General features: G+C 35.0%; 1 protein-coding gene across 1 annotated transcript in view; it reads right to left on the bottom strand.

Moving 5' to 3' along the window:
• The window catches only part of LOC129221010 (tumor necrosis factor receptor superfamily member 16-like), a 43,318-nt gene extending 31,962 nt beyond the window's left edge, over positions 1-11,356 (bottom strand). The window contains exon 1 of the mRNA XM_054855446.1: positions 11,233-11,356. Coding sequence (XP_054711421.1) covers positions 11,233-11,298 — 66 coding nt within the window. The 5' untranslated portion in view covers positions 11,299-11,356. The remainder of the gene's footprint in view (positions 1-11,232) is intronic.
• Positions 11,357-25,226: the final 13,870 nt, after the last annotated feature.

Here is a 25,226-nt window from a genome sequence, read left to right as displayed (position 1 = left end):
ATATATATAGACATATATTTTCTTTTGTCATCTATTCTCTATAAATTGACCACCCAAGTTAACCAACCGTAAGTCAACTTACACAGGTTTCCTTGTACTTCATTAGTGAGGTTGGGTGACATTGGGAGGGGGGGGGGTAATAAAACTAAAAGTTGCAGAAAGTAGTAACAAGACCACTGAAAGCAAATAAAGAATTTACTCTTTTGCGCACTGTTTCTTTTAATCATTGACGCTCAAGAAGGCCAAAATTTAGAAAACAAAAACATTTCTATAATCCCACGGAATACTGTACTCCAGAAAAATGAAGCCTTGTGGAAAAAAGGATGTATTTTTTTATTTATGGAACTTTATGAATAGACTAACTTTTCTGAGACTGCTCTTTTTCCTTCCATCTTTAAAATTTTTTGCTCTGAAATCAAATTTTTCATAACTCCCAGACTTTTGTTTGAAATTGTTATTGCAACTTTCACAGCAAATTAGGCACGAAATGTGTATCCATTCAACAATGAATTTTCAACATTTGATACTGCGTAAACACGTGAAGAGAAAGCTGTTGGTTGATAGTTTTAAAATTCCCGGTAGTGCTCACTGATAATTTATAGGATAAGAGGTCTTTTGAAACACGGAAAAGGTGTTGTACACAGTTTTGAATCTGATGTCACTATTAGTTGAGCGCGCGCGTACACAACAACCTCCAATTGGAGATCCCAGTCACGGGGCATTCGATTAAGTGGCAATCTTGGCTCCAGAGGCATCGGAATCACTTGTCATGCACAATTAACCCTGCTTAGAGTAACCATTAAAGGGGTCTTGAGAAGACGTGACCCGGGTTCCAACCCCGAGTACAATGGGAAAAGGGGGTCGACGACATTGCCCGTTTGAAGTGGCCGAATGGAACTCCTCCAGGAAGAGGTACCTCGTGGGATGATCACCCTGAGAGGCGTGGTACTTGGCACCTAGACCCACTGGCATATTGACAGGTCCGTCAGAATACGTTACCGAGGTCTTTCCCAAAATGTTAATGTCCACAAAGTCATTCAGATGTACCATGAGCTTCTACGATTCTCGTCTAGTAAATCCGAGACGTTCTGCAGCTCAAAAAGGTCTAATGGTGTGTGATGGTTTCACGAGTTGAGGAATTTTATCACCAAGGTCTTCCCCTTTCATTCAGCTCTCCAAGAGGTGAACTTTTACGATCCTCAACTGGCATCTTCAAGGCTCCAAGTGGAGGCTCCAAGCATAGATGTTTCCCGATGGGAGGAAATTCGCGGGAATAAAGTGAAAATCAAAAGTAGCTGGTCAAACTGTTCGCGAAGATGAGAAACCACCAATCAGCTATGAAGAGGGGGGGGGGGGTCGTTGATTCTAAATAATAGTTTAAGGTCTTCAACGCAAAACGGTTTTGACTTTCGGTTTTTTTTTTCTTTCAATTAAGAAACGAAGTTTTTTTTATTAAATTCAGATTTGTATAGAAAATGAAACTAAAGGTTTTTCTTCTATCGACGCTTCTAAATTTTCATTCGATTGTAAATGATTGCTTGTGTCATTTAGTTAAAAATCATTATGGAAAATAGTTTGCATCAATTCTTATGTAGGTAATGAGGAATCCCAAAAAACTTTAAAAACACTCTATAAAAATCGCAAAAATCCTTTTTATGTGTTGGAAATTTAAATGTTTTTCAAATAGTTCCGTTAAAAAAAATAACTAGGGGAGAGTGGTAATGAATAGGCCATGGGGATGAATGGACCACTAACAAAATATGAAAAAGTATTCGCATAAAATTATTTTAGATGCCACTAATCGGTAGAGCTATTTGTTCTACTAAATTCATGCAATTTTCAATTGTTTGAGAAAAGCCATTTTTCCACTACAGTACGATAGTCAAGAATCTGATTGAAAAGTATTTTTTCCCCTTTTCGGTAAAATAAATATTAGCTAAAAAATATCTATTATTTCACTGCAGGTATATGTATTAGCAAATCTTTCCTTATCAGTAAACTAATTTTAAGTTGTATTTTGATGCTATTTGAATTTCATGTATTAAAAATACCTGAATATAAATCCAGAAGTATGGGTGGGGTTGAATGGGACACTATATCATGGTTATGGATGGGTCACCAAAAAAAAGAATTTTTCTTTCTTTTTTTCTGATTTTCTCTTTAATATGAAACATAACTGGCTGTCATTGAGTTAGATTACTGTCTTGTTAGAATAGGTTTATAGTAATCTCTAAAATTTGCACATTTTAACCCTAAGAAAGATTAGCTATTAATTCTATAAATGATTAAGATGAACTGCCCAGTTATTGACCCCACCTGCCAGTATTTCACCATTTGAATTTGATATGAGTGATTCCATCCAATATTAAATAAATAGGTTAGAGTAGAATACTGTGCTTTTTCTTTGTTGATTTTATAGGATTTTTTTTTTTTTTAATGTCCTATTGTTTGCTGGTGTATATTTAAATCAAATACTTAAAAAATGTTTCTCTATTTGAAATTCTAAGTATTAATTCTTATATATTATTAACACATTCTCAATAATAATACTGAATTTTACCATTGAATTTTAAAGCCATACTATTCAATTTTAGAAGCAATTAAAATTTTAATTATTAAAAAATAAGTAATTTAATTACCTCTTTCCACTATTTTCTTAAATAAATGATTGAAAATGCCATCGGTGAATTTTTCAGAAAATGCTTTGCATTTGAGTTTAGCCAGTACTCATTTAAACTGCGCACAAACGGTACTGCTGTGCAGTGATAGAGTGAATTTTCATTCATTTTATTTTTAAAAATTCACCGACATAACGCTGAAACCCGTTCGCGATATCCTCTAATTTCTTCAACAATGTATTTCAAACTCTTTCGGTTCCACATACTTCCTCACTAGCATCACGCGCGCGAAGGAAGGCGAGAGGGGAGCATGCATTAACAACGCTCACCTTACAGTTCGGTTAACACATAAGCCTTCTAATCCCCCCTCCCCCCAACGACAGACGTCTGTTTCTCAACCTCATTCCTCATGGAACGTTCGTTTCCTCCATTCTAAAATAGGAAACGGTACTTTTTGGCTAAAAAATGCAAGAAAAGAGGGTTCCAGCTGCCCCCGCGAACTCTAACATCTCTCCTCATACGGGATGCGGGAGAGCGCGCGCGTGCCAGCATCTGTCGACACCCCCCATGCACCCCTTTTCCCGAGCGGGGCATCTGCCCTCCTTGAAAGAGAAAGGTACACGCGCGAGGACCCCCCTCGTCTCCAGCCCCGCGAAAAGGAGGAGGATGCAGTTACGGTTACCGTCGTCGCAATAATAGAAATTTGTTGCATTGTGTTTGGCTCCCGCTTCATTTTCGCGGTTTTGTCAGATGTACGAGTGAATACCGTTTTGAAATTCCTTACTTTACCTTTTCGGAGGATGTGTAAATTGAATCGTTCATTTCAGAAGCAAGTCAAGCGTCAAGTTTTATAATTTCAAGGAGCAAATTTTATGATCATATTGAATTTATCAATAGAGATCACAACATGTTTCTCCGAAAGATATATACATAAATATGCATCCTCCTTTCAGTTTGAATTATTGCAATCCTTATCGAACAATTTTATTACGATGGTCAAAATGATTTTTTTTTCAAAATTATTGAGTTTGACGTTTGATTGATTTTCAACGGTTCAATTCAATGGTTCAATTGCGACTCTCTGCGTTGAAAAGACAGAAAAAGGTGTTATTGTAGAGAAATGAAATAATATTTCGTTTTTAAATTGTTATTTTACGAGTAATAAGGCCACACGGTTCGAATAGAGTGCACAACTTTTAGCCATAAAAAATATTTGCATCGTTTTATATTTTAAAGTTACCTTAATATTAAGGTAGGATGACTGTTTTTAGTTCAGAATTACATTATTATTATTAAAATAATTTTTTTTTAGTCTCTTTGTTCACAAGACTCAAAGAGACGGCTAGACCACTTTCAACCGGGTTAATAATTCCTTTTAAATGACTTTGTTATTTCTTAATTTTAGATCTCCATGTAATACTTTAAGAGGTTTTCTCCAGTTTTATGCAAATAAATGCAGTAGCATTCTTTGAATATGAGCAATTAAACAGAGAGAAATTGGGGACCAAAGTTAACCTTAATGATCGTACAGCAGTTCAGAAAAATGTATAGTAGTGCATACTTAGATAAAGATAATTTTATTGCCTCTAAAAGCAATCTTAAACGCATTGAAAATCGTAAATACGCTTTAGAAATTTAGGCAAGTGTATTTTAACGCTTTGAATTTATTCTCAATAAAAAATTAGCATCGGGGAAATTTTTTTAAAAAAAGTAAAAGTAAAACACAGTTAAAATGTTTGAATTATTACATTTGAATAACTTATTATTTTTTCAGCTGCAAAATGTCAAAATTTCGAACGCTAGAAATCAAAACAGTACACACACACACATCACTTCTTTCCCTACCATCTTCTATTTCTTCCTTAGATAGTTAGTGTAAGAATGGAATTCATCACTATTGTGGTCGTTCGGTCGTTACTGTTTTCTTACATTTCACTTCACTAATCTATAACGATTTTCACTTCTCCAGTAAGCAAAATGTCAAAGAGCATTTTCACGTCTTGAAGAAAACCCCAGCTATATCGCTGCGTGTACGTGCAGTGAAATCACGTTACAACGAATACCAACGCAACGAAATATCTATTTGAACCAAACAAATTTTCAGTCCCTATTAAATTTGCGTCGTATATAGCTTGAATTCTTAACTCCTGTTTCAACGAACAAAACTTGAGGTATCCTTGAAGTTCGTTGCAACGTGATTTCACTCTATGAAGGTTCCAAGTCTAAAATTTTGCATAAAATGGAAAAAAAATTGAAGCGTTTTCCTTTTAAAAGTTTTCCAAAAAAGGGGGAAGTAGAATTTTAAAATCTGCTTAAACCGGCGAGGGATTGAACAATGGCTTGTGGGGTAGTTAACGCAACCCGGGCAGCCTACTTAACTCGGCATCTGTCCCTGCATCTGCCCCGTGTAGAGGAAAAAAGCGAAAGGTGTCCGGGGCCTCTTTGAACCCCCGCGACAGTCGGGGGCTTTTGCCAGGTGGGTGGAAAAAGAACGTTTTCCTTTCTCCCGGAGAGGGGGTTCTGTTTTCTGGCAGAAAAGACGAAAAATCAGGGGTTTTGTTGCCCGAGAGCGTCTGCGCAGGATTAGGTCTTTCATATTTTTTCTACTTTCACCCCCGTTTTCATTCCGCTGAAGAAAAGGGATTTTTCCGATTGTGAATGTGATCCCGTGACGTATGGACCGTTATAGAACGCATATGTACTCCGCGCTTGGAACAATAGGAGATCTTTTTTTTTCTTTTCTTTCTTTTTTTTCTGAAATGCTTTTTTAACCTATTTCTTTTCGACAATTCAAAGCGCGGATTCATTTTTAAGATGCTGTTACTCGTATTTTTATTGTCGTAGTCTTCATCGCACTCCGACTCAATATTTAAAGATCAATTTCTTTGTGCGAAGTGATGTTACTTTCTTAAAAGAAGATCAAAAACTTTTTCGATTTCTACGATTTGAGACAATTTTGTTGAAGAAGACAGTGAAAAATTAATCACATAGCCTAACGCTAATTTATTTTTCTTTATGTCTAAAAATACTGCTGTGTATTTTATTTATTTATTTGTCTATTTTTTAAATTATTATTCAAATTTGAAAACTGAAAATTTGTTCAGTGTTCGAATTTTAGAAATTTTGCTTCGAAGTCTTCCGATACCTTTAGAGGTTTTTTTAAAAGCTTTTTAAAATTAGTTTTACATTTCTTTCTTTTATTTCTAAATGTATATGTTTGATGTTTTCGTTTTAGATATTCTGCTCTTTTAAGCAGTTTATTTGTTCATCTCGTTTAGACAAACTTTTATTTCGTTACAATCGATTGTTTTTTTATCGTACATCGTCCGGTCAGAGATTTTTTTTTCTCTACATCATTGTACTAATTCGGAAAAATGTATTATGTAACAATGAACTGCATTTGAAAATCAATTTAAAAATTGATTTCCTGTTCTAACTTAGAAGTAATATATTAATTCTAATTAACTTTATGATGATTGAAATCACTTAGTTACAATAAAAGGTTATTCAAAATTTTAGACTGCATCATTGTTTGAAATGGTTTAGCAAAAGCACGAAGAAAATGACAATATATATATAAAAAGGACCAACCACTCTAATTGTTTTGCATGAAAGTTGTATGTTTTTAAATTCTCACCATACGACATAAAATAAGAAATAAAATAAACTGATTAAAGGCAGTGTGAGAAAAACACGTCTGACGTGAATGTTGTGAAATAGGTACAAACTAGTAAAATGTTATGACAAACATTTTTTTCAACAAAAAAAAAAAAAAAAAAAACAAATTATGTTCATTAAATAAAATAAAATAAAACGTAACTTGATTCCATTCTGTTCGCGTTAATCCCTATTTCCTTCTATTTGAAAAATTTCTTTTTTTAATCATTGTCTAATTTTATCATCGAAGATTAAGTGGTTGGATCATGTTAGCTTGAAAACTATAGGTATATTAAAGAATAGTTATGTGCTTATCTGTTAGTTATAATAACTATATCAATAGTTATGTGGTATCATTAGATCCCATTTTAACACATACGGGAAAAATTTCTTCAACGTATCTTTCTTCAGTAATACGGGCGGGTGACAACATCCGTCTTCTGATGCAACAACCAACAAACTTAGGGGGGGGGGAGTTAAATAGCGGAATATTACATCTGCGTCGAAACTAAACTTCAATAACCGCTATTCATCGATTGAGGAACAAATATACCGTTGACCTTCCTACGATATATCTGAATAACAGGACGTGGTTTTCTTTTCGTTCAATAAACTTTCATCTTAATATCTTCCTTTAAACATTCCACTAAAAGGTCAAAGAGGACCAGGTGGGTGGAAAAGAACAGTTTTCTCTTTCGAACTCCCCCGCCAAAAATAAAGATCCCTGAAGTTCGGAGGAGGGGAGAGGGCCTGACCGCAAAAGACCTTCTCTCCCATTGTAAGAACATCGAATATAGCGGGGTCTGGAGGTAGGTCGTCCAACGGAGAGGGCGATTCACCTTTGATTTCTTTGGTGGCCGCTTGTTTAATCGCAAGGGAAAAGTAAGCGCCAGGTTGTTGAAACGGGAATGTTTATGTTTTGGTCCGTTTTCAGCAGATGCTGCAGAAGTTCGATGATCACCTTCTCTTTCATAACAGTCCCATCAAGGTTTATAGCCTGTCCTCGATTTTATGAGGTGTTACGTGTAAATATATTTACAGTTTCGTGCATCTGTGTCATGAATGGAGGAAAAGAAAAAGAATAATCAGCTTCTTTAAAATTGGAGTCAACTTTGTTTTAAATATTTTGGAGTGTATTTCTGTCGTAGGCGTGTAAATAGCAGTAACTGCATTTTTTTTTTTTTTTTTTAACTTTTGCCTATTGCAATTTAGTTTTATTGTGAAAACTTGCTTATTTGGTTTTCACTGGGAAAAAAAGAGCGAAAAAAACGTGAAATTTCTACATTTCTCCATTGCTTGTATTGAATCCAAAACGAGTTTCTTCCAATATCTCGGTATAACTCATTTCTGCACATACTGCCATTCACCTGCGCACAGCAGATTTGATTATTGTATGAAATAGTTGAATTTAATTTCAAGGTTTGAAATTTAGCAAACGACGTTTCACCGTGAGTACATGCAAATGGCGTGGTCTTGAGTTGTTGGAATAAAGTTTGAGGTCAATAGTATTAGTTTGGACGAGAGAGAATGAAATGATGTAATATGTTGGTCGTTTTTGCATTCAAACAAATGCTGATCATTTTTTGTGGCGTTGTCTAGTTCAAATGAAGTGCACAGGAGTCAAATGGGGCAAATATGCCAACAGCTTTGGTAACATCAACTCCCATAGAAAGCAAGAGCCGATCGCCCGGCCGGATCACGATAGCACTGAAGAGTTGAACCTGTATGGCACACTAGCGCAGCCACAAATACCATCTGGAAGGGTTTTTTTAATCAAAAATACCGTCTGGAGGGGTTTTGTTGATCAAAGATTCTCTCTGGAGAGTGGTTTTTTTTAATAATCAAAAATACCTTCGTGAAGTTTTTTTCAAATCAGAAATACCTTCTAAAGGAGATTTTTTGATCAAAAATACGCTCTGAAATTAATTTTTTGATCAAAACAGCCCTTTCATACGTATGAACTACTGTATTAGAATTGGCATTTTTGTTAAAACCAATGCATCTGGGGGGGGGGGTGCCTTCCCCCGCCCCCTTCGTGGCGCCACTGGATGGCAGGACGATAAAAGACGAGAACATGATAAATTGGGATGTGTATCAGGACAATGAGGATTTCTCGTACATTCTCTGATTATTAGGGAATTTTCTCGGTCCTTTTAGGTGTTTTATTTTCAGTTTGGCGTTGATCGAAAACACAAGATAATTTTCAGAACGTTAAAAACTCCTCGGCGTTTTTAGAGGATTGGAATTCGTTTTGGAGAAGTAAAATTTAGGAGAACAGTAAATAATTATAATGCCGATCAATTACATAAAAATCAAAAACTGAGAGGGAAAGAAGAGATGTGTACGATTTTTGTTTTTAATCATTATAAACATTTTACATTTTGCGTGACATCCAAATGTAATGTTTTTAAAATTGCATTTGCTTTTCCAATCCTTTTTCCATGATGCTAAATTTTTATTGCAAACACAAAGCATGAAAATACGCTTGACCACAATTTTGAGGCGTGTTTCCGAGTTTCAATGCGTGAAATACGTTTTCATTCGTGTTGAAAATACCTCTGATGGTATATGAGCTGGCAATGGGGTTGTTTCCTTCAGTTAAAAGTAGTACTTTTTGTCCCTGAAATTGATAGAATAAGCAAAAAAAAAAAATTATAATAATAATAACATGGACTCAGAAAATACTTTTATTTTCCCAACAGTTATTTTTTAATTAATTTTTTTAAATGTCCGCTTCTTCAAACAAGGCGTAGTCTTTGTGACGTCACAAATGATGTCCTTTGGCGCATTTTTTACTGCGTTTCCACGTCATGATAATCAAGAAGCGAATTAAAATTGCGCTCTACGCTTGCTGTTAACCATATCGTTGCCAATACACGTGAGTAAAGATGCGAATTAAATATTTTGAGCTGTGAATGGCAACACTAAATGGCATTTCATCATTTGTGACGTCACAGGACAGAAGCGTAAACAATCAAAGCGCACCGATTTAAATAATTTTTTAAAAATATCAAACTTACAGAAATTATTTAAAAAATGGTCAGATCCTATGTTTTTAAGCATGCTCTTTCAGAAAAAATTACTTTTAAAATTTTGGAAACAACCCCATTCATCAGTGTCAGAAAGGATCAGTTTTCATGCGTGCAATGAATGATTTTCGCTCCTCATTTAACTAATTTCTATTGGGACGCGGGACAAATATATGAATCAAAACTGACACATGAATGTTAAACAAAACAAATAGATAGCTTAATTACATTTTATCTATTTAGTGACATTTTTCCAACATCTAGGCGTGTAAACGAGAAAATCATCGTAATTATGACATAAATTTAAAATAATAATAATAATAATAAATTGCATACAAGTTGTTTCAATATTGAGACAAAAATTGCAAAAATATTGCATGTAAGTGGTTCGATGTTAAGGCATAAGTGGCAAAAACATTGCATACAAGTGTTTCGATGTTAAGGTACAATTTGTGGAAATGTTGCGTACAATTGTTTAGGAGTTGTGAGAAAAATTTGTGGGGCAGGGATCTTAAAATTTGTCCATGACCTGGCTTCCTTTCACAGCACGTCCTGTTTCATATAAAACTTTGTAAGGTGAAATATTATTGTTTTTTTTTTTTTTTTTTTTGGTTTCATTGGAATGTAATGTGCATACAAGGGCCCTACATACAGTTATGTTATCAATAGAAAAAATATAATAGCCATTATCTAAATGTCTGAGTGTCATAAGTAGTTTTTTGGTGGAATTAATTTCATACTACACGATGCAGATGCAAATTCCAAAGTGATTTTATAAATAAAAAACTTTTTCATAATCGGTGGCTCAATATTCTTTTTTCTACTCATCACCAAATCAATTATTAAATTAATAAAAAAAATCCTGTTCATAGCATTTGTTATGAGCAGTCCATTTAAGAATAAAATCAGAACATTAAATGTTTTCCCTTTACACATTTTTCTAATAGAAGAACATAGTCCAAATCGTTCATCGTAGGAAAAAAAGAAGCTTTTGTTGGTTAGACACCTTTAACATATGTTTCCCAAAACTAACTGATTATAGTCATGTAAGAAATACAGAGAAAAATAACAATTGTTGGGCAAAGAAGACTTTTTTTTTCGTTGAGCATATTTTTTCCAATTTGTACATCACCGGTCATTTTCAAAGAATGAAAACAGGTACTTAAACCTAAATATTTGCACCTCCGACCATAATATTTTTTCCACCTGTGCATCTTCGAAAATTTTAAGAGAATGATTTTAAGAGAGAAGAGAATAATTTTCTCTCAAACCAATTCAAATTCGAGCATTTTGAGAGAGATTATATTCCTCCTTGCTATTTACATCTTCTACCATTTTAAAAGATTGACAAAGCATATTCCTTTCGGCATCTTTGACCACGTTGTTTATGTAAGACTAGCGGTACCAGCACGGCTTTGCCCGTAGTAGAAAAATTAAAAGGTCATTTGGTTCGCCTGTATATTTACAAATAATGGATGATGAATTTCTCGTCAATTTGCAATGTTCATTTGCTCGCCCATGTTCCACGTTATGATAATTTTCTCGTCTACCACGTTATGGTAATTTGCACTCGTCCACGTTATGATAATTGCTCGGTAAAAGTTTCTTAAAATTGGAATAGAAAAAGAACAAAATTGAATTTTCGAAAAATCGCTTCGAGGTGCACACCCCCCAGGCTACAAACTAATTGTGTGCCAAATTTCATAAAAATCGGTTGAGTGGTCTGAAAGCTATGCGCGTCACAGACATCAAGACATCCAGATTTTCAGCTTTATTACTCGTACAGATAAATCACGAATGTTATGTTACCCTTAAAATATCTCATGAGAAACACAAAAACTGAGTAAGAAACAAAACTCAAAAGTTTCGGTATTTCCCACCGAGCCTTTCAGAACGTCCCCCAAAAAAATTCAAACATAAACACTTACCTGGTTCTTGCAGAAAAAGTCCAAAAACAGGACGACGAGACCGATTTCTAAATATCCTCTCTTCATGCTATGAAATGGGAAGGGACTTCTCTCATCCTCTACCGCATCCCTACAGAGATGGTAAAACTGCGCAAAATACAAATCTATCACCAGAGCTCCAGAGAGAACCCCTTTTTGCAACGGAACAGAAACAGCGAGATGCGAACGGATCGGGCACGTGCGATCGACTGCCGAGAATCCAGAGAGAGAGAGGAAGCGAGAGGTAAACTCCCAGACTCACCTGTCGGTTGAGAGGCAGCGGGGATGGTTACTTCTCTCTCTCTCTCTCTCTTTTTACCGCTCTTCCCCCGCCACAGCCGGCAAAGTCACGTGGTAGGCGAAAAGAAGGGAGGGGAGGCACTCCCCACCCCCTTCGGGAAAGCGCCATATGCGTGATTAAAGCCAGACGTAATCGCAAATTGCTTTAGTTGCAACGGATTGTATTTTGATTCAATTTTTGGGAATTAGTTCTGGATTGGCGAGTAAAATATTAATTTATTCTACCCGAAATAATGGCGTGGGTTTTGTTATTGAAAATAACTTCCGATTAAGGTAATCTGAAAGATTTAGCAGATCACAACTGATGATCATTCATAAATTCAAAATATGTAATTTTTTTCGTGTATATCTCGCTTCATTCAGTCCTACGTAGTTGTCCAAAATAGGTATTGTTCGATTTAGGATAAATTCATCATGCCTGTGGTGACTATTTACTTTCAGCTGAAATCGATACTGCTAACTTTTTGGTTAAAATAAACTTGCGTTTCTATAAAATTAGTAGTAAATAATACAAAAACAGGTGTGAACTGCTGAAAAGAGTCTATATAATCTTGTTTATTTATGTATTCATGTATTTATTTATTTGATGAATTAATTGCTTTAAGAGCTACTATTGTTTCAAAAGAGAACACCTCCAAGAGTACATCAGCAGCAGATAAATCCAAAACATTTCAATAATGATAATAAAGTTCATGAGGTCCAAATGTAGGCGAGAAGTCTAATTACTTTTGCAATTCCTTTTTTAGGAATTTGGTTTTTGTTGATTAATTTTCACATTTATATTGTTTCCCCCCCCCCCCGGAAAACTGAACATTTTGGCGTCCGAAGCTGTATGAAAGATAACGTGGCAATCCTTAAAACAGGAGTGACCCATTATAAAGGGGACGCGTTGTCACTTCAGCCCTGACCTAATATTACAATGTAGAGAATAGTTTCGAACTTTTGAAGTCCCTTTTAACTCGTCCTTGCAATGTGCATCAACAGCAGCACCCATTTTTCTTAATTAAAATGTATTCAAGCGGCCAAGATTTTCAATTTTTAAATGAAACAAACAAAGCAAAAAAAAAAAAAAGCTTTAACTTAAATAAGACTTACTCTTCAAATCTATCTAGAGTTTTGCAAAAAACAAAAGAGTACAAGGACAATGCCAGCAGTTTCGTAAAAAAATTCCAGTTTAACAATTAATCATAAAGTTCATAGCTTAATTTATAAAATGAATAATTCAATAACTGTCAAAAACGTTTATGAGCAAAAAATCTTTTCTTAAGTTATAAATTTTAAAGTAAACGCTAGCTGAATTCATGTATAGCTTATAAATTCAAAGTAAGCTAAAAAGCGAAAAATAACTCAAACATAATCGGTATCAGTTCATATTTTTACACAAATGAATAGTACAGAAGAATATACAATTGTTGTTCTACAGAGTATGTGCCATCTTCAACAAAGCAAATTTAAAAAAAAATTGACTTCGAATACTTTTACCATTATTGATTGCAAAGTATTAAATTTATCCATTTGTTCCGATGGAATATTTTCCATAAGAGATCTTTGCTCGAATCTTGACCCTAATAAGCGAGCATAAGAAGTCGGCTTATTTTCATTATTAAAGTGTCTCTTTAAGTTGGAATTGAAGACCTCGATACACGAAGAGGACTACTCCATTTGTTGTCGGCTTTGTATTTTACATTGAGATATAAAAAGAAAACATTATTTTCCATTTCGTACGAGAATGAGGTATCTTAAACCAAATATTTCATAAGATATTTTTTTTAAAGGAACTGTAACGAACTATTTTTCAGAAAAACGTTTCCCATTTTGCTGTATTATTTCGAAACTATTTTTTTTTTCTTATCAAAGACTCACATTTTTTTATTGTTAAAAACCAGTGACACAGCGAGGGGGGAGGTGAAAACACCCCCCCCCCCCAGAGGCCATTGGTTTTAATATAAATGCAAATTCTAATACAGTAGTTTATGCATATGAAAGGGCTGTTTTTGATCAAAAAAAACCCTTTCAGCAGGTGTTTTTGATCCAAAAACACCTCCAGAAACTATTTCTGGCTGCGCTAGTGGCAATAACTAACCATCATTTGAAATATCTTTGAAAATTCAACATGTGTTCCAACAGATAACAATTAGTGACAGAAAGGGAGCATTTCATTTCAGTAGAATTGGTTTCATAGATTCAAAATCTAGCATACTATGAAGACAAAAATTTTTAATATGAATTTTTATTTTATTTATTTTTTATTTATTTATTTATTTATTTATTTATTTATTTTTTTTTTTTTTTTTTTGCCGTGATTCCTAAACGTTTTTCAGTAGTGGAGCACCGAGTTTTTAAATTTCGAAACGCAATGAATTTTTTATCTGTGTTTTACAAGAGCTCTGGAGTTCAATTTATTCTTTTGGCATCTAATAATTCGAATCCATAACGTAATCAATTGCTGGGATAGCAGGCAAATCACGTGACTGCAGAAAAAAGGGGGAGAAAATGCCGTAAGAACCCAGAACGGGTCGCTTTCCTGCCACGTTTCTCCCATCTGCGGATTCGATTCCATTGTTTGAATTCCACGCGGGCCGCGTGTCGTCTTCTCGATTTTACTTTTCTTCCCCTCTTGTTGACAGATGTTTCCACACAGAATTTCGGTTCATTTCCATTTAGTGGCCTATATCCATTTATTATAAAATTTTGAATTCCATTTAAAAGGAGATACTCGGGAGTTGATTTAGCATTAGGACCTTTAGGCCCGGCCTATGGCTCAAGGGCGGATTCAGGGGAGGGGGGTCAAAGGGTCAGCTGACCTCTTTGTGGCATCGTAAAGCTTGACCGTTTAAATTTCGGGAACACTTTTTTTTTTGAGTTTTTGCTTTTTTTTGGGGGGGGGGGGGCAGATTTCGGGAAATCTGCCTAGGGACGGCATGGAGCTAAATTCAGCCCTGATTGCAATCAGTTTGAATATGCATCAAGTGCAATAAATTTTTTATTATTTATCTCCTAATCACTTACTAAAGTAATATCATATACTGCGAAAATAGAATTTGAAGAATGAAAAAGAAACGGATTTTTCGGGAAAGGAATTTTGAAAACATGAGAACGTAGATTCTCTCCCGCCCCTGGTGCAAAAAGTTTTAACTGTGTATGTTAAGATAAAGACTGAATAAAAGAGTTGATAAAATTCATGATCAATAAAAAGGGAATTAATGATCAATACGATTGACACTTAACCGGTCCATGTTCATTAGAATGAAACTTCAACGTACGGAACATAAAATTAAAATTGTAGTTTTGGAAAACATTTCACTTCAAAACAAAGCAAGTAAAAATCCGTTCAAAAAGCACTTAAAAGATTGGCCATCGTAGGCACATCTAAAACAAAATGTATCATAAAAAAAGGTACTTTTATTGTGAACTAGTGTGTGTGTGTGTGTGTGTTACCCGCACGGCTTTATCCGAGGTAGAAAATTAAAAGGTCATTTGGTTCACCTCTATATTTACAAATATTGGATGATGTTTTTCTCGCCAATTTGCTATATTCATTTGCTTGCCCATGTTACGGTTCCACGGTATGATAATTTCTTAATTTAGTCGTCCACGTTGTGATAATTTGATCGGTAAACTTTTCTTAAAATTGGAATAGAAACAGAACAAAATCGAATTTTCGAAAAATCGCTTCGAGGTGCACATTCCCATGCTACAAACTAACTTTGTGCCAAATTTCATGAAAATCAGCCGAACGGTCTAGGCGCTGTGTGCGTCACAGAGATCCATACAGACTTTCAGCTTCATTATTAGTAAAGAAGAACTGGAGTAAGACGAATTATATGTTGGCAGAGGTTCGTATTTTCAAAGTTTTTCTCGGAAAGAGGGGGAGGGAGGGTATGAATTCAGTGAATTTTATAGGAAAAATGCATCGAAATACAAGCAAAAATGCAGATTTAAATTATGTTTTGAAAATACAGAGGGTCAATTGCACCCCCCCCCCATTTCCCAGATGATGAGCCTGTATATGGGTAAATTAAAATTGAGAAATGGGGGATGTTATGAATGTAACCTTACAGCTTTCAACAAGAATATTAGTAAACAATGAATAAACTAAAATGGAGTAGGTGGCAACGTAATGCAACTTTGAAACCATGTTATCTTTACTAATATTATCTTTACTAATATTATACAGAGAGAGAGCGGATTTTTGTGTGTTTATATGTTCGAGGTAATCTCCGGAACCCCTGCACCTATTTGAAAAATTCTTTCACTATATGAAAGGTGCTTTCTCACTGAGTAACATAGGCTATAGTTCGAAAAAATCTGATAAATAGTTCTTTTATTATTTCAATTTAGGCCCAAATTTCACGTAAATTGCCTATTATTGGCTATTAAAAGGGGTGAAAAATTACTTGCACATATTAATATTTTATATCGTTAAAAAGGGTAGAATTTTTCGCGTTCCAAGCAATTTGTTTCAATGCTCTAACTTCATTACGACGGGAGTAGTTTGCGTTTTTAGCTCGAACTTTTTTAGGTTTAGCTGAAATTTTGGCACTACTTCCTTTATTAAATCTATCAATAAAAAGTGAAGGAATTGTCCCACAGTTTTCTTTTTGACAGCATTGGAAAAAGCGAGATTTCCTAATCTCCATTAAAATTGCTGATGTTTTGTTTTGCCTTGCCATGGTTACGTCTTTTAGTTTCGCTTCATTTTAATTTCTTAAAGGTCCACAAACTTAGCGCCACGGAATTATTAAGCAGTGGGGAAATGTTTTCGCCAATTCTGCATATTTTACGATCGACGTTGTGATAATTCCCCCGGATAATCAGGGCCGGATTGAGGATTTCGGGACCCATAGGCATTAGCAGTGTTGGGTAGAATTCAGTACCCAGTGATCGGCCACCCCTCTAAAAATAATTGAGTCTAAGAAGGAGTTAATTTTTTAATTGAAACGTTATGTTATACAATCCATTAAAACGTAAGTAAAAGCAATTTTCAGTAGAACGTAAAAAAGAAAGGAACAGGGAACTTAACATTTAAAGATGATGTGTCTTCTTAACAAAAAAAAAAAAGCAGAATCGCAAACTAGGATGAGGGGCACACCATTTAAAATAAAATGACTCTTTGCTACTTAATGAAAAGTAATTACAACTTCACTGTTACTGGATGACAATTGGGGACAAGTAAAGGAATGTGGGAATGCATCATATCCGATTTTGAGTTATACATATTCTATTTATAAGCAGTTTTATGTCCCTGTGGCTGACTACTGGAGACTGGCCGACTACTAGAGCACTTACCCTATCTGGATAATTGACTGCCAGTTTGGGCAGTCTATGCAGCTGATTAAATCGCGTATTGATTGCGTAACCTAACCTTGTCCTTTCGTAGCTGACTATAACTTAAGTGTTTCCTCACTGTACCATCATGGTCACACACTTCCTATATTGGAAGGTATCTCTTGTGCTATTATTTCGCACCTTAGTCAGATTAAAATAAGAGGGAAAACAGTCAATTGGGAATTAGGAGATTGCTTCAACGGCATTACAGTGAAAAGCTATGATACTTGAGAAGCAAATCTTAAAGATTCAAGAGAGATTCGTTTGCTCTTCCGCCTTCGAAAAAACTATTTGAATTTCCATATTAATTAGTTAAGGTGACACATAAAATAAAGTTAGCAAACAAAAATTGCTTGACAGTTTTATTAAATTACAATTTAGAGAGCGTATTCCACTTTTAATAAGGAAACAGATATCACTTTGTTCACTTGAAGGATGACTTCAATAATATCCTGAAAGGTTCGTGATAGGCTGTTAGAACTCGCGTGCAACTATCACTTCGTCTTTATTGCTCCATCTTTTTAACTAGCTTCAATGGAGACTTCTGATTTTCCACTTGGTTCCATCACGCGTTCTTTTCTCACGATTCTTTCTAACAGAAGCCCCCTTCTTTTTGAAGAACAATGATATTCCTTTGAGGAGGTAGGGTCCGATTCTGGCTGAATCTCCCGCTACATTCCCTTGCCGTTCGGTCGGACAGCAGTGGCGCTAATTAATTCGTCTACCGGACCGTGGCCGAGAGAAAATTATGTACGAAGAAGACTGCCCCCCCCCCTCTACCCGACCATTTTCGTAGCTTCTAAGAATCCTTTTCGTGACCTTCAAGTGTAAAAAAAATTTAAGACTCGTGGAAAGAGAATTATTATTTCTTATAGCAGCTATGAAATATCTAGCAGTAAATAAATGTTCTTCAAAAAATTTCCATCGTTTTTAAGTAAATATATTATCATGCATAAATGATAAAAGCAATTTTTAACGCAAAATAAAAAAAAAAAAAAAAAAAAAGAAAAAAAACAAAAACAAAAAAACAAAAAAAAATGAAAGGGTACACACATTGATTTTGGTGTTACAAGGAAGAGTCGTTTTTGCACAGAGATATACTATGCATGATGGGCAGAGATATAGCCTGTTCTTTCTATTTTCTTTTCTTCTTTTTTCTTAGATAAAAAAAATCTCTTAGGCATTTTTAGAGGAGTGAAGTATACGAAAACAGTAAAAACTATAACCCTTCTATTCCATAAAAAACGAACGTGAGATAGAGGCAGGGCCAACGAGAAGTCATGCCAGCCCAGTCGTAAAGTAGAGGCCTGGCCCTTGACAGGGTCCGGTTCGGAATCGGAGTACTAGTATAAATTTTATACTTTTTATGGGGGAGAAGGGAATGCTGACGAATCTGACAAGGGACACGCCATGGCTCTCGGCGGCCCTGGATGTAGGGGGGGGGGGGGTGGGATGTAAACTATCAGCTTTAAATTGTATTATAAGTTAAACCGAAGATTTTATTCAGTTCAAGGATAAAATTACGAGCAAATATTCACCCTTTTTTTACCATGCTTACTTGCAACCCAGATAGAATATATAAAGTTATCTTTAATTCCCTTAGGATTAACAGTAGGAGCATCAAAAGAGTTCAAGACCTAACAATGTAAAATACCTCTGTCAATTTCTCGCATAAAAATGTATTATTAAGTCTGCTATTTTGTTATGAATAGTGATTATACGTATTGTAGCGTCGTGTGTCATAAATGACGGTCATTTACTTGTTAGACATTCACAACAAGCTACAAACACAAGACTTTAAAACTTTAACTAAAATACAGGGACATGGGCATTTTCCAGATCACATCATGCATTCTCTCCAGATCTTGTCGATTCCTCCACAAACAGATGCGTCGCGTCGGGGGGGGGGGGGGCACGTGCGCCCCAACAACTTGCTGGACACTTGACCTTTGTCCTCTGAACTATTAAGAAATTAGCAAAGAAATCAAGAAGAGTATCTATTTTTACTAATTCGTATGACCTTAAAAATTCATTTAGACGATCTTTGCTAATGTTAGGGTGGAAAAGCGGTCTGGGGACGTTTCTGGGCCATTTTTCTAGATTGAAACTTTTGTTATATTTTTTCTCTAATTACATTAAGGACTTAAGGCTTTGGAGGTTCTCCCCCGAAAAATTTTCAAAATTGTAGTTCAAAAACAGTTTTCGACGATCTTAAAAGATGTTAAGGGATAAAAGATCCGGGGACCCGCTCCCAGAAATTTTTCGAAAATAAACAATCTAAAATATGCAATTGTGGGCCATGTTTGATATGGTCATGAGGACCGACGATTTTTGAAATTGGAAATCCAGAGACAATTTTATTCGACTTTCAATAATACTATGGGTAGTTTTCGGAAGCTTTACCCCACTGTAATAAATCGAAATTCAAGTCCTTAAACGAAATTTAAGGCTATGTTAAATGATGTTGGCGCTAGGAGGGAGGGGCGGAACTTCCCCCATAAAATTTCCGAAGTTAGTTGTTAAAACGCGGTTTTTGGTCTTTGGCAATGTTAATGTGAGAAGAGGTTCGAGGCCTGTGTTAGCCAATTTTCCGATCTTAAGGGAGTCCGGGACACATTTTGAAATTTTTTTTATTATATAATTTAGAGTTTTGAAATTTTTTGCACTGATTCACCATCTATTTAATAAGCAAAATCATAACATAAATATGAAAAAAAAAATATTTAAATTTTATTAGTTTAAAAAAAATGGGGTTACTTTGAATTTCCTATTACTCAAAATATTCTTGATCAATTTTCAATCCTTATATATTACTAGCTGACCCAGCCACGCGTTGCTGTGGCGAAGTAGTTGGATTAAAATATTCTTTTACTCAATATTTCGATAGAATCTAATTATTATTTTTGGTGAAGCTTAAAATAGTCTATCTAATTTTAAAACATATGTGATTGATAATGGGCGTGTTAGGCTGAACTAAGTACTTATTGAATTTAGTAAGTACTAACCAAATTTCAATTTAAAAAAAACTATACTTACGCTTAGCAAATTTTGCAAGTATGACTTCGGCCATAAATCAAAGCAAAATTACTTGAAAGTGATAGTAAATATCGAAACTGATGGCAAAATATCGGAACATAGAAATTAAGCATAAACCAACACACACTTTTAGAATTTACACTACATTTTATTCATATCAGATCACTATAGTTTGTAATCAATAACGTCTTTACAAAATACATTAACTAAATTACAAACACATAAAAATTAAATTTATAAATGAGGTAGATGAAATTGACTTCGATCTATTGTGTTTCTATTATTTGAAAACTGAAAATTATCTAAGCACTAAGTGTGCACAATATTCCTGTTTAACCTGTGTTTTGCTAACACGAATAGGTGTGATATCTTTCCCACTTGTGAGTAGGCGACAGATAGTTGCCCATGAGAGAAACATGTATGTTTCAAGTCCAAACCGAAAGTAGACATTACTTGGTCTTGAGATCTATATATGGTCTTCTCAAAAGCTAAACAAATCGGAAATTGAAGCCTTCCAAATGTGTTTAGAAACAATGATGCTATAAATGGATTACGTGAACACAAAAATTTCTAATTTAAACTTTTCCGTCGAAATTGTTGAAATTTTGATGAAGAAACGGGTACCGTTTCATAATCTAGGTGGGGTTGTGAAAAAGAATAATTGTAAACCAATTTTATACCGGAAGCCGCCTAGTGGCATTCCTGGTATATACAGAGAATTTAAAAATTCAGTTGGAATATTTACGGCTTTGTTTTTATCGACAACTGTAAAGCCTTGTTCAGCATCAACGGTCAGCACAATCTGATTATGGTTTTTTTTTCGGCTGTCAGTAATGGCTCATTATTCAAAATAATTGTAGCTAAGACAGTGTCATTGCACCGTTTTTTCTTGTTGTAAATCAGTGTTAACTAAGTCGGTGAAAAATTGATCGGGTGATATCACCCCATAATGACTAAACAACAAATTTGAAATTGAAAAGCATAAATCTTCAATCAACACTAAAGCGTCATTATACATCTTTGGTATAAAATCTTAAATTTGAACGTCGGTGTGTTTGTTTAATTCTATGGAGCACATTTTCAAACATAAAATTTATATAGTTTCCCCTCAGAAATCATGATTGTGTTGGATATTACGTCGTCAAAACTATCTTAAACAGTTGACGAATACTGTTTCTCGTCATGCAAAACCTGCATTAGAAAATGCAACTCTCAATGATTGTGTGCTACCAATAATTACAATTCGCGAAATGCATCGTGATATGTATTAAACACTCGACAATTAACGGCCCGACAATATTACCGTCTTTTAGGGAATGTTTAACGAAAACAAATGCAAAAACAACATTTACATTGTTTTGGATGCACAGTTTTGTTTGGATGGAGTTTTGGTCCCAATGTATTGGCTTAAATTTTTATTTATGGCCGAGATTGGTGGATGTTGTGTTCTTTGTTTGCGTCGCTTCCATGATTTTTTGATTTTATTCAACACTGTAAAATAAATTAAGAATTGTCCTGAAAAATAATGGGCAGGGAATACGCCCAATTTCTGCCAGTAACGTATCTTGCAAAAAAATAGAAACGTATCTCACTAAAAGTGAGAAACCTTCCTAAAATTATCCTGAAGTCTTTCTGAAGAATTCCGAAACCTCTAAGATTCGAGACAATCATTTCACTGAAATCTTTAGAGAGAATCGAAGTAATATTAAAAGTAATAGCTTGTCACATTTTTCGACTCACCAAGAAAGTACCAAATGCGTTGTCGCTACCATAGCCACTGCTAAGTTGAACTTGTAAGCATGCGCAAAGTATTCCTTTTGCTTATTACTCTTGGAAAGTTACGGAATCCAGAGACTCACTTTCTCCCATTGGGAGTTACGTCAATCTGAATGGATCACGACGACGGTAGTGAAGTCAGTTCACTAAAATTAATTAACCTTCCTGAAATTATCCTGGAATCTTTTTCAAGGATTCAGTATTATCCTAGGCTTAAAGCCAGTGGTGTCGCTGGACAGTCAGGAAAAACTTAGGTAGGTTGAGCACAAAGTTTGACACCACGCTACTTTCCCAAGAAAGCTCCAACAATAATGCTGCTAGCATGGCGAAAGGTAAGACCGACTTGCTAGCAAATGTCGTAAGTCTAAATCGCCAAAAGTTTTAGCAAAGCTACATTATCCAAAGGGTCTCTCACTCTCTCTGGGAGCTTTTAGGCAGTACAAACGGAACGTAATTGAGCTGAAGCCGATATACTTGATAAATACGCTCAGTTAATCTTTAAACTGGGAGCTAAAATATTTTTCGCAACAGTGAGAAGTGTGCATTCATGACGTTTGTAGCAATTCAGGAATCTTTTGGAAGCAGATAGTTGATTCCCAAATAAAATTGTTAATGACCTGTGAAATCCCAGCAAGTTTCACGGAAATAATCAGTGACATTTTGGATTTGTTTACAATGCATGTAAAACAGCGTGGAACATTGGTAAATAATTTTATCTCTGAGAATCGGGCCAAACACATTAGGTTTTGGACAATGTAAAAAAAAAAGCAGGGTTGTTTTTGGTGGTTCAAGTGCTCTTCGTAGAAAATATCTTCGGTAAAATATACTCGTTGACCGTTTTCAAGCTGTACTGCAAGATGCTGTACAGAAGGGTCTCTTTCGCATATGGGGGAAACTAAATTACGCCAGATAGTCTTCGTTGCTGCTCATATATCCACCCAACGCATTATTTCGTCCATATCTCGTACCTCAAAAGCGACCTAATAAGGATAGAGAATAACGTATTTGACAACGTATTTTGCGGATTGTACGGAACTGGAAAACTTGACATTTATATGAGCCTCATACGTTTTTAAAAGCAGTGGTGAGTATGGAACTACCCGCTGCTTATCAATTTCAACTTGATTTGTGGAATTTGACATTTAAATTGAAAAGTGTGACCTCAGTACTCCTCCTCTCTACGGCGATATTGTTGATAACCATCAATATCCGTAACATAGTATCATTTGTAAAATTTAATTAACTTAAGAATAAAACTTTGGAGGTTGAATTAACAAACATCGCCATCTATTGAGAATTTACCAAACCAAACAATCAATACACACTATTAATGTATGAAAATCATTTTATTTACAATAAAAAATTATAAAAACCACCCTATCTTTTAAGTTGGACCAAATTACAGATACATATGAAATTTGATAAAAATCGGTTCAGTAGTTTCGGAGTTTACCCCGAACAAACATCGTGACACGAGATTTATATATATATAGATTTCTGTAGCCTGTTTTTGGTTTCTACGCCAGATTTTCCTCAATTCTTGATCGATTTCTTTGATTTACGCCTTATTTTAAAGCTTATGGTGCTGGCTACTGACGAAAAATTGACCCACGGTCTAAAAATTGTTTTTTTTTCAACGGAAAAAACCTGTTTTAAAGAACCAGAATGAGGTTTTCGGTTAAACTTATAACTTTAATTTGCGCTATGGCCAACAGAGCTGAATAGCTTGATCGGCAGAGCGTCCTCTTCGTCACCAGGAGAATGCCTGTTCATGCCCACGTCCGGACAATCTGCAACAAAAAATTAGAGAAATATCGCGCATTACATGAACACTTAATTAAGTGAATAAAAACTATGAAGGAATAAGGAAACGCTCCTTGCTGATATGAAAACTTGAAGTGACTTTGTGCTAAATTACTTTGGAATTGTACGCTTTTTTTTTTTTTTTTTTTTTACATTTTAAGCTTTGGCTCTTGTAAGAAAATTAAGGCATAATGTAAGCGAAAATATAAGTAACAGGTTTAAGATTTCAGACTACAATAGAATTGTTTTTTGTTCAGAAAAAAATAATAAATCGTATATTGAAATATATATTCTTCTAATGAGTTTTTGACTCTTTGTACAAATAAAAAAATTACTACCTCAATTTGAAGGGTAAAATATATATATATATCTATATATATAAAAATCTCGTGTCACGATGTTTGTTCGGGGTAAACTCCGAAACTACTGAACCGATTTTTATCAAATTTCATATGTATCTGTAATTCGGTCCAACTTAAAAGATAGGGTGGTTTTTATAATTTTTTATTGTAAATAAAATGATTTTCATACATTAATAGTGTGTATTGATTGTTTGGTTTGGTAAATTCTCAATAGATGGCGATGTTTGTTAATTCAACCTCCAAAGTTTTATTCTTAAGTTAATTAAATTTTACAAATGATACTATGTTACGGATATTGATGGTTATCAACAATATCGCCGTAGAGAGGAGGAGTACTGAGGTCACACTTTTCAATTTAAATGTCAAATTCCACAAATCAAGTTGAAATTGATAAGCAGCGGGTAGTTCCATACTCACCACTGCTTTTAAAAACGTATGAGGCTCATATAAATGTCAAGTTTTCCAGTTCCGTACAATCCGCAAAATACGTTGTCAAATACGTTATTCTCTATCCTTATTAGGTCGCTTTTGAGGTACGAGATATGGACGAAATAATGCGTTGGGTGGATATATGAGCAGCAACGAAGACTATCTGGCGTAATTTAGTTTCCCCCATATGCGAAAGAGACCCTTCTGTACAGCATCTTGCAGTACAGCTTGAAAACGGTCAACGAGTATATTTTACCGAAGATATTTTCTACGAAGAGCACTTGAACCACCAAAAACAACCCTGCTTTTTTTTTTACATTGTCCAAAACCTAATGTGTTTGGCCCGATTCTCAGAGATAAAATTATTTACCAATGTTCCACGCTGTTTTACATGCATTGTAAACAAATCCAAAATGTCACTGATTATTTCCGTGAAACTTGCTGGGATTTCACAGGTCATTAACAATTTTATTTGGGAATCAACTATCTGCTTCCAAAAGATTCCTGAATTGCTACAAACGTCATGAATGCACACTTCTCACTGTTGCGAAAAATATTTTAGCTCCCAGTTTAAAGATTAACTGAGCGTATTTATCAAGTATATCGGCTTCAGCTCAATTACGTTCCGTTTGTACTGCCTAAAAGCTCCCAGAGAGAGTGAGAGACCCTTTGGATAATGTAGCTTTGCTAAAACTTTTGGCGATTTAGACTTACGACATTTGCTAGCAAGTCGGTCTTACCTTTCGCCATGCTAGCAGCATTATTGTTGGAGCTTTCTTGGGAAAGTAGCGTGGTGTCAAACTTTGTGCTCAACCTACCTAAGTTTTTCCTGACTGTCCAGCGACACCACTGGCTTTAAGCCTAGGATAATACTGAATCCTTGAAAAAGATTCCAGGATAATTTCAGGAAGGTTAATTAATTTTAGTGAACTGACTTCACTA

Source organism: Uloborus diversus, chromosome 4 (genome assembly GCF_026930045.1).
Source record: "Uloborus diversus isolate 005 chromosome 4, Udiv.v.3.1, whole genome shotgun sequence".
NCBI classification, from domain to species: Eukaryota; Metazoa; Arthropoda; class Arachnida; order Araneae; family Uloboridae; genus Uloborus; species Uloborus diversus.
This window is presented reverse-complemented; position numbering and strand designations above follow the sequence as displayed.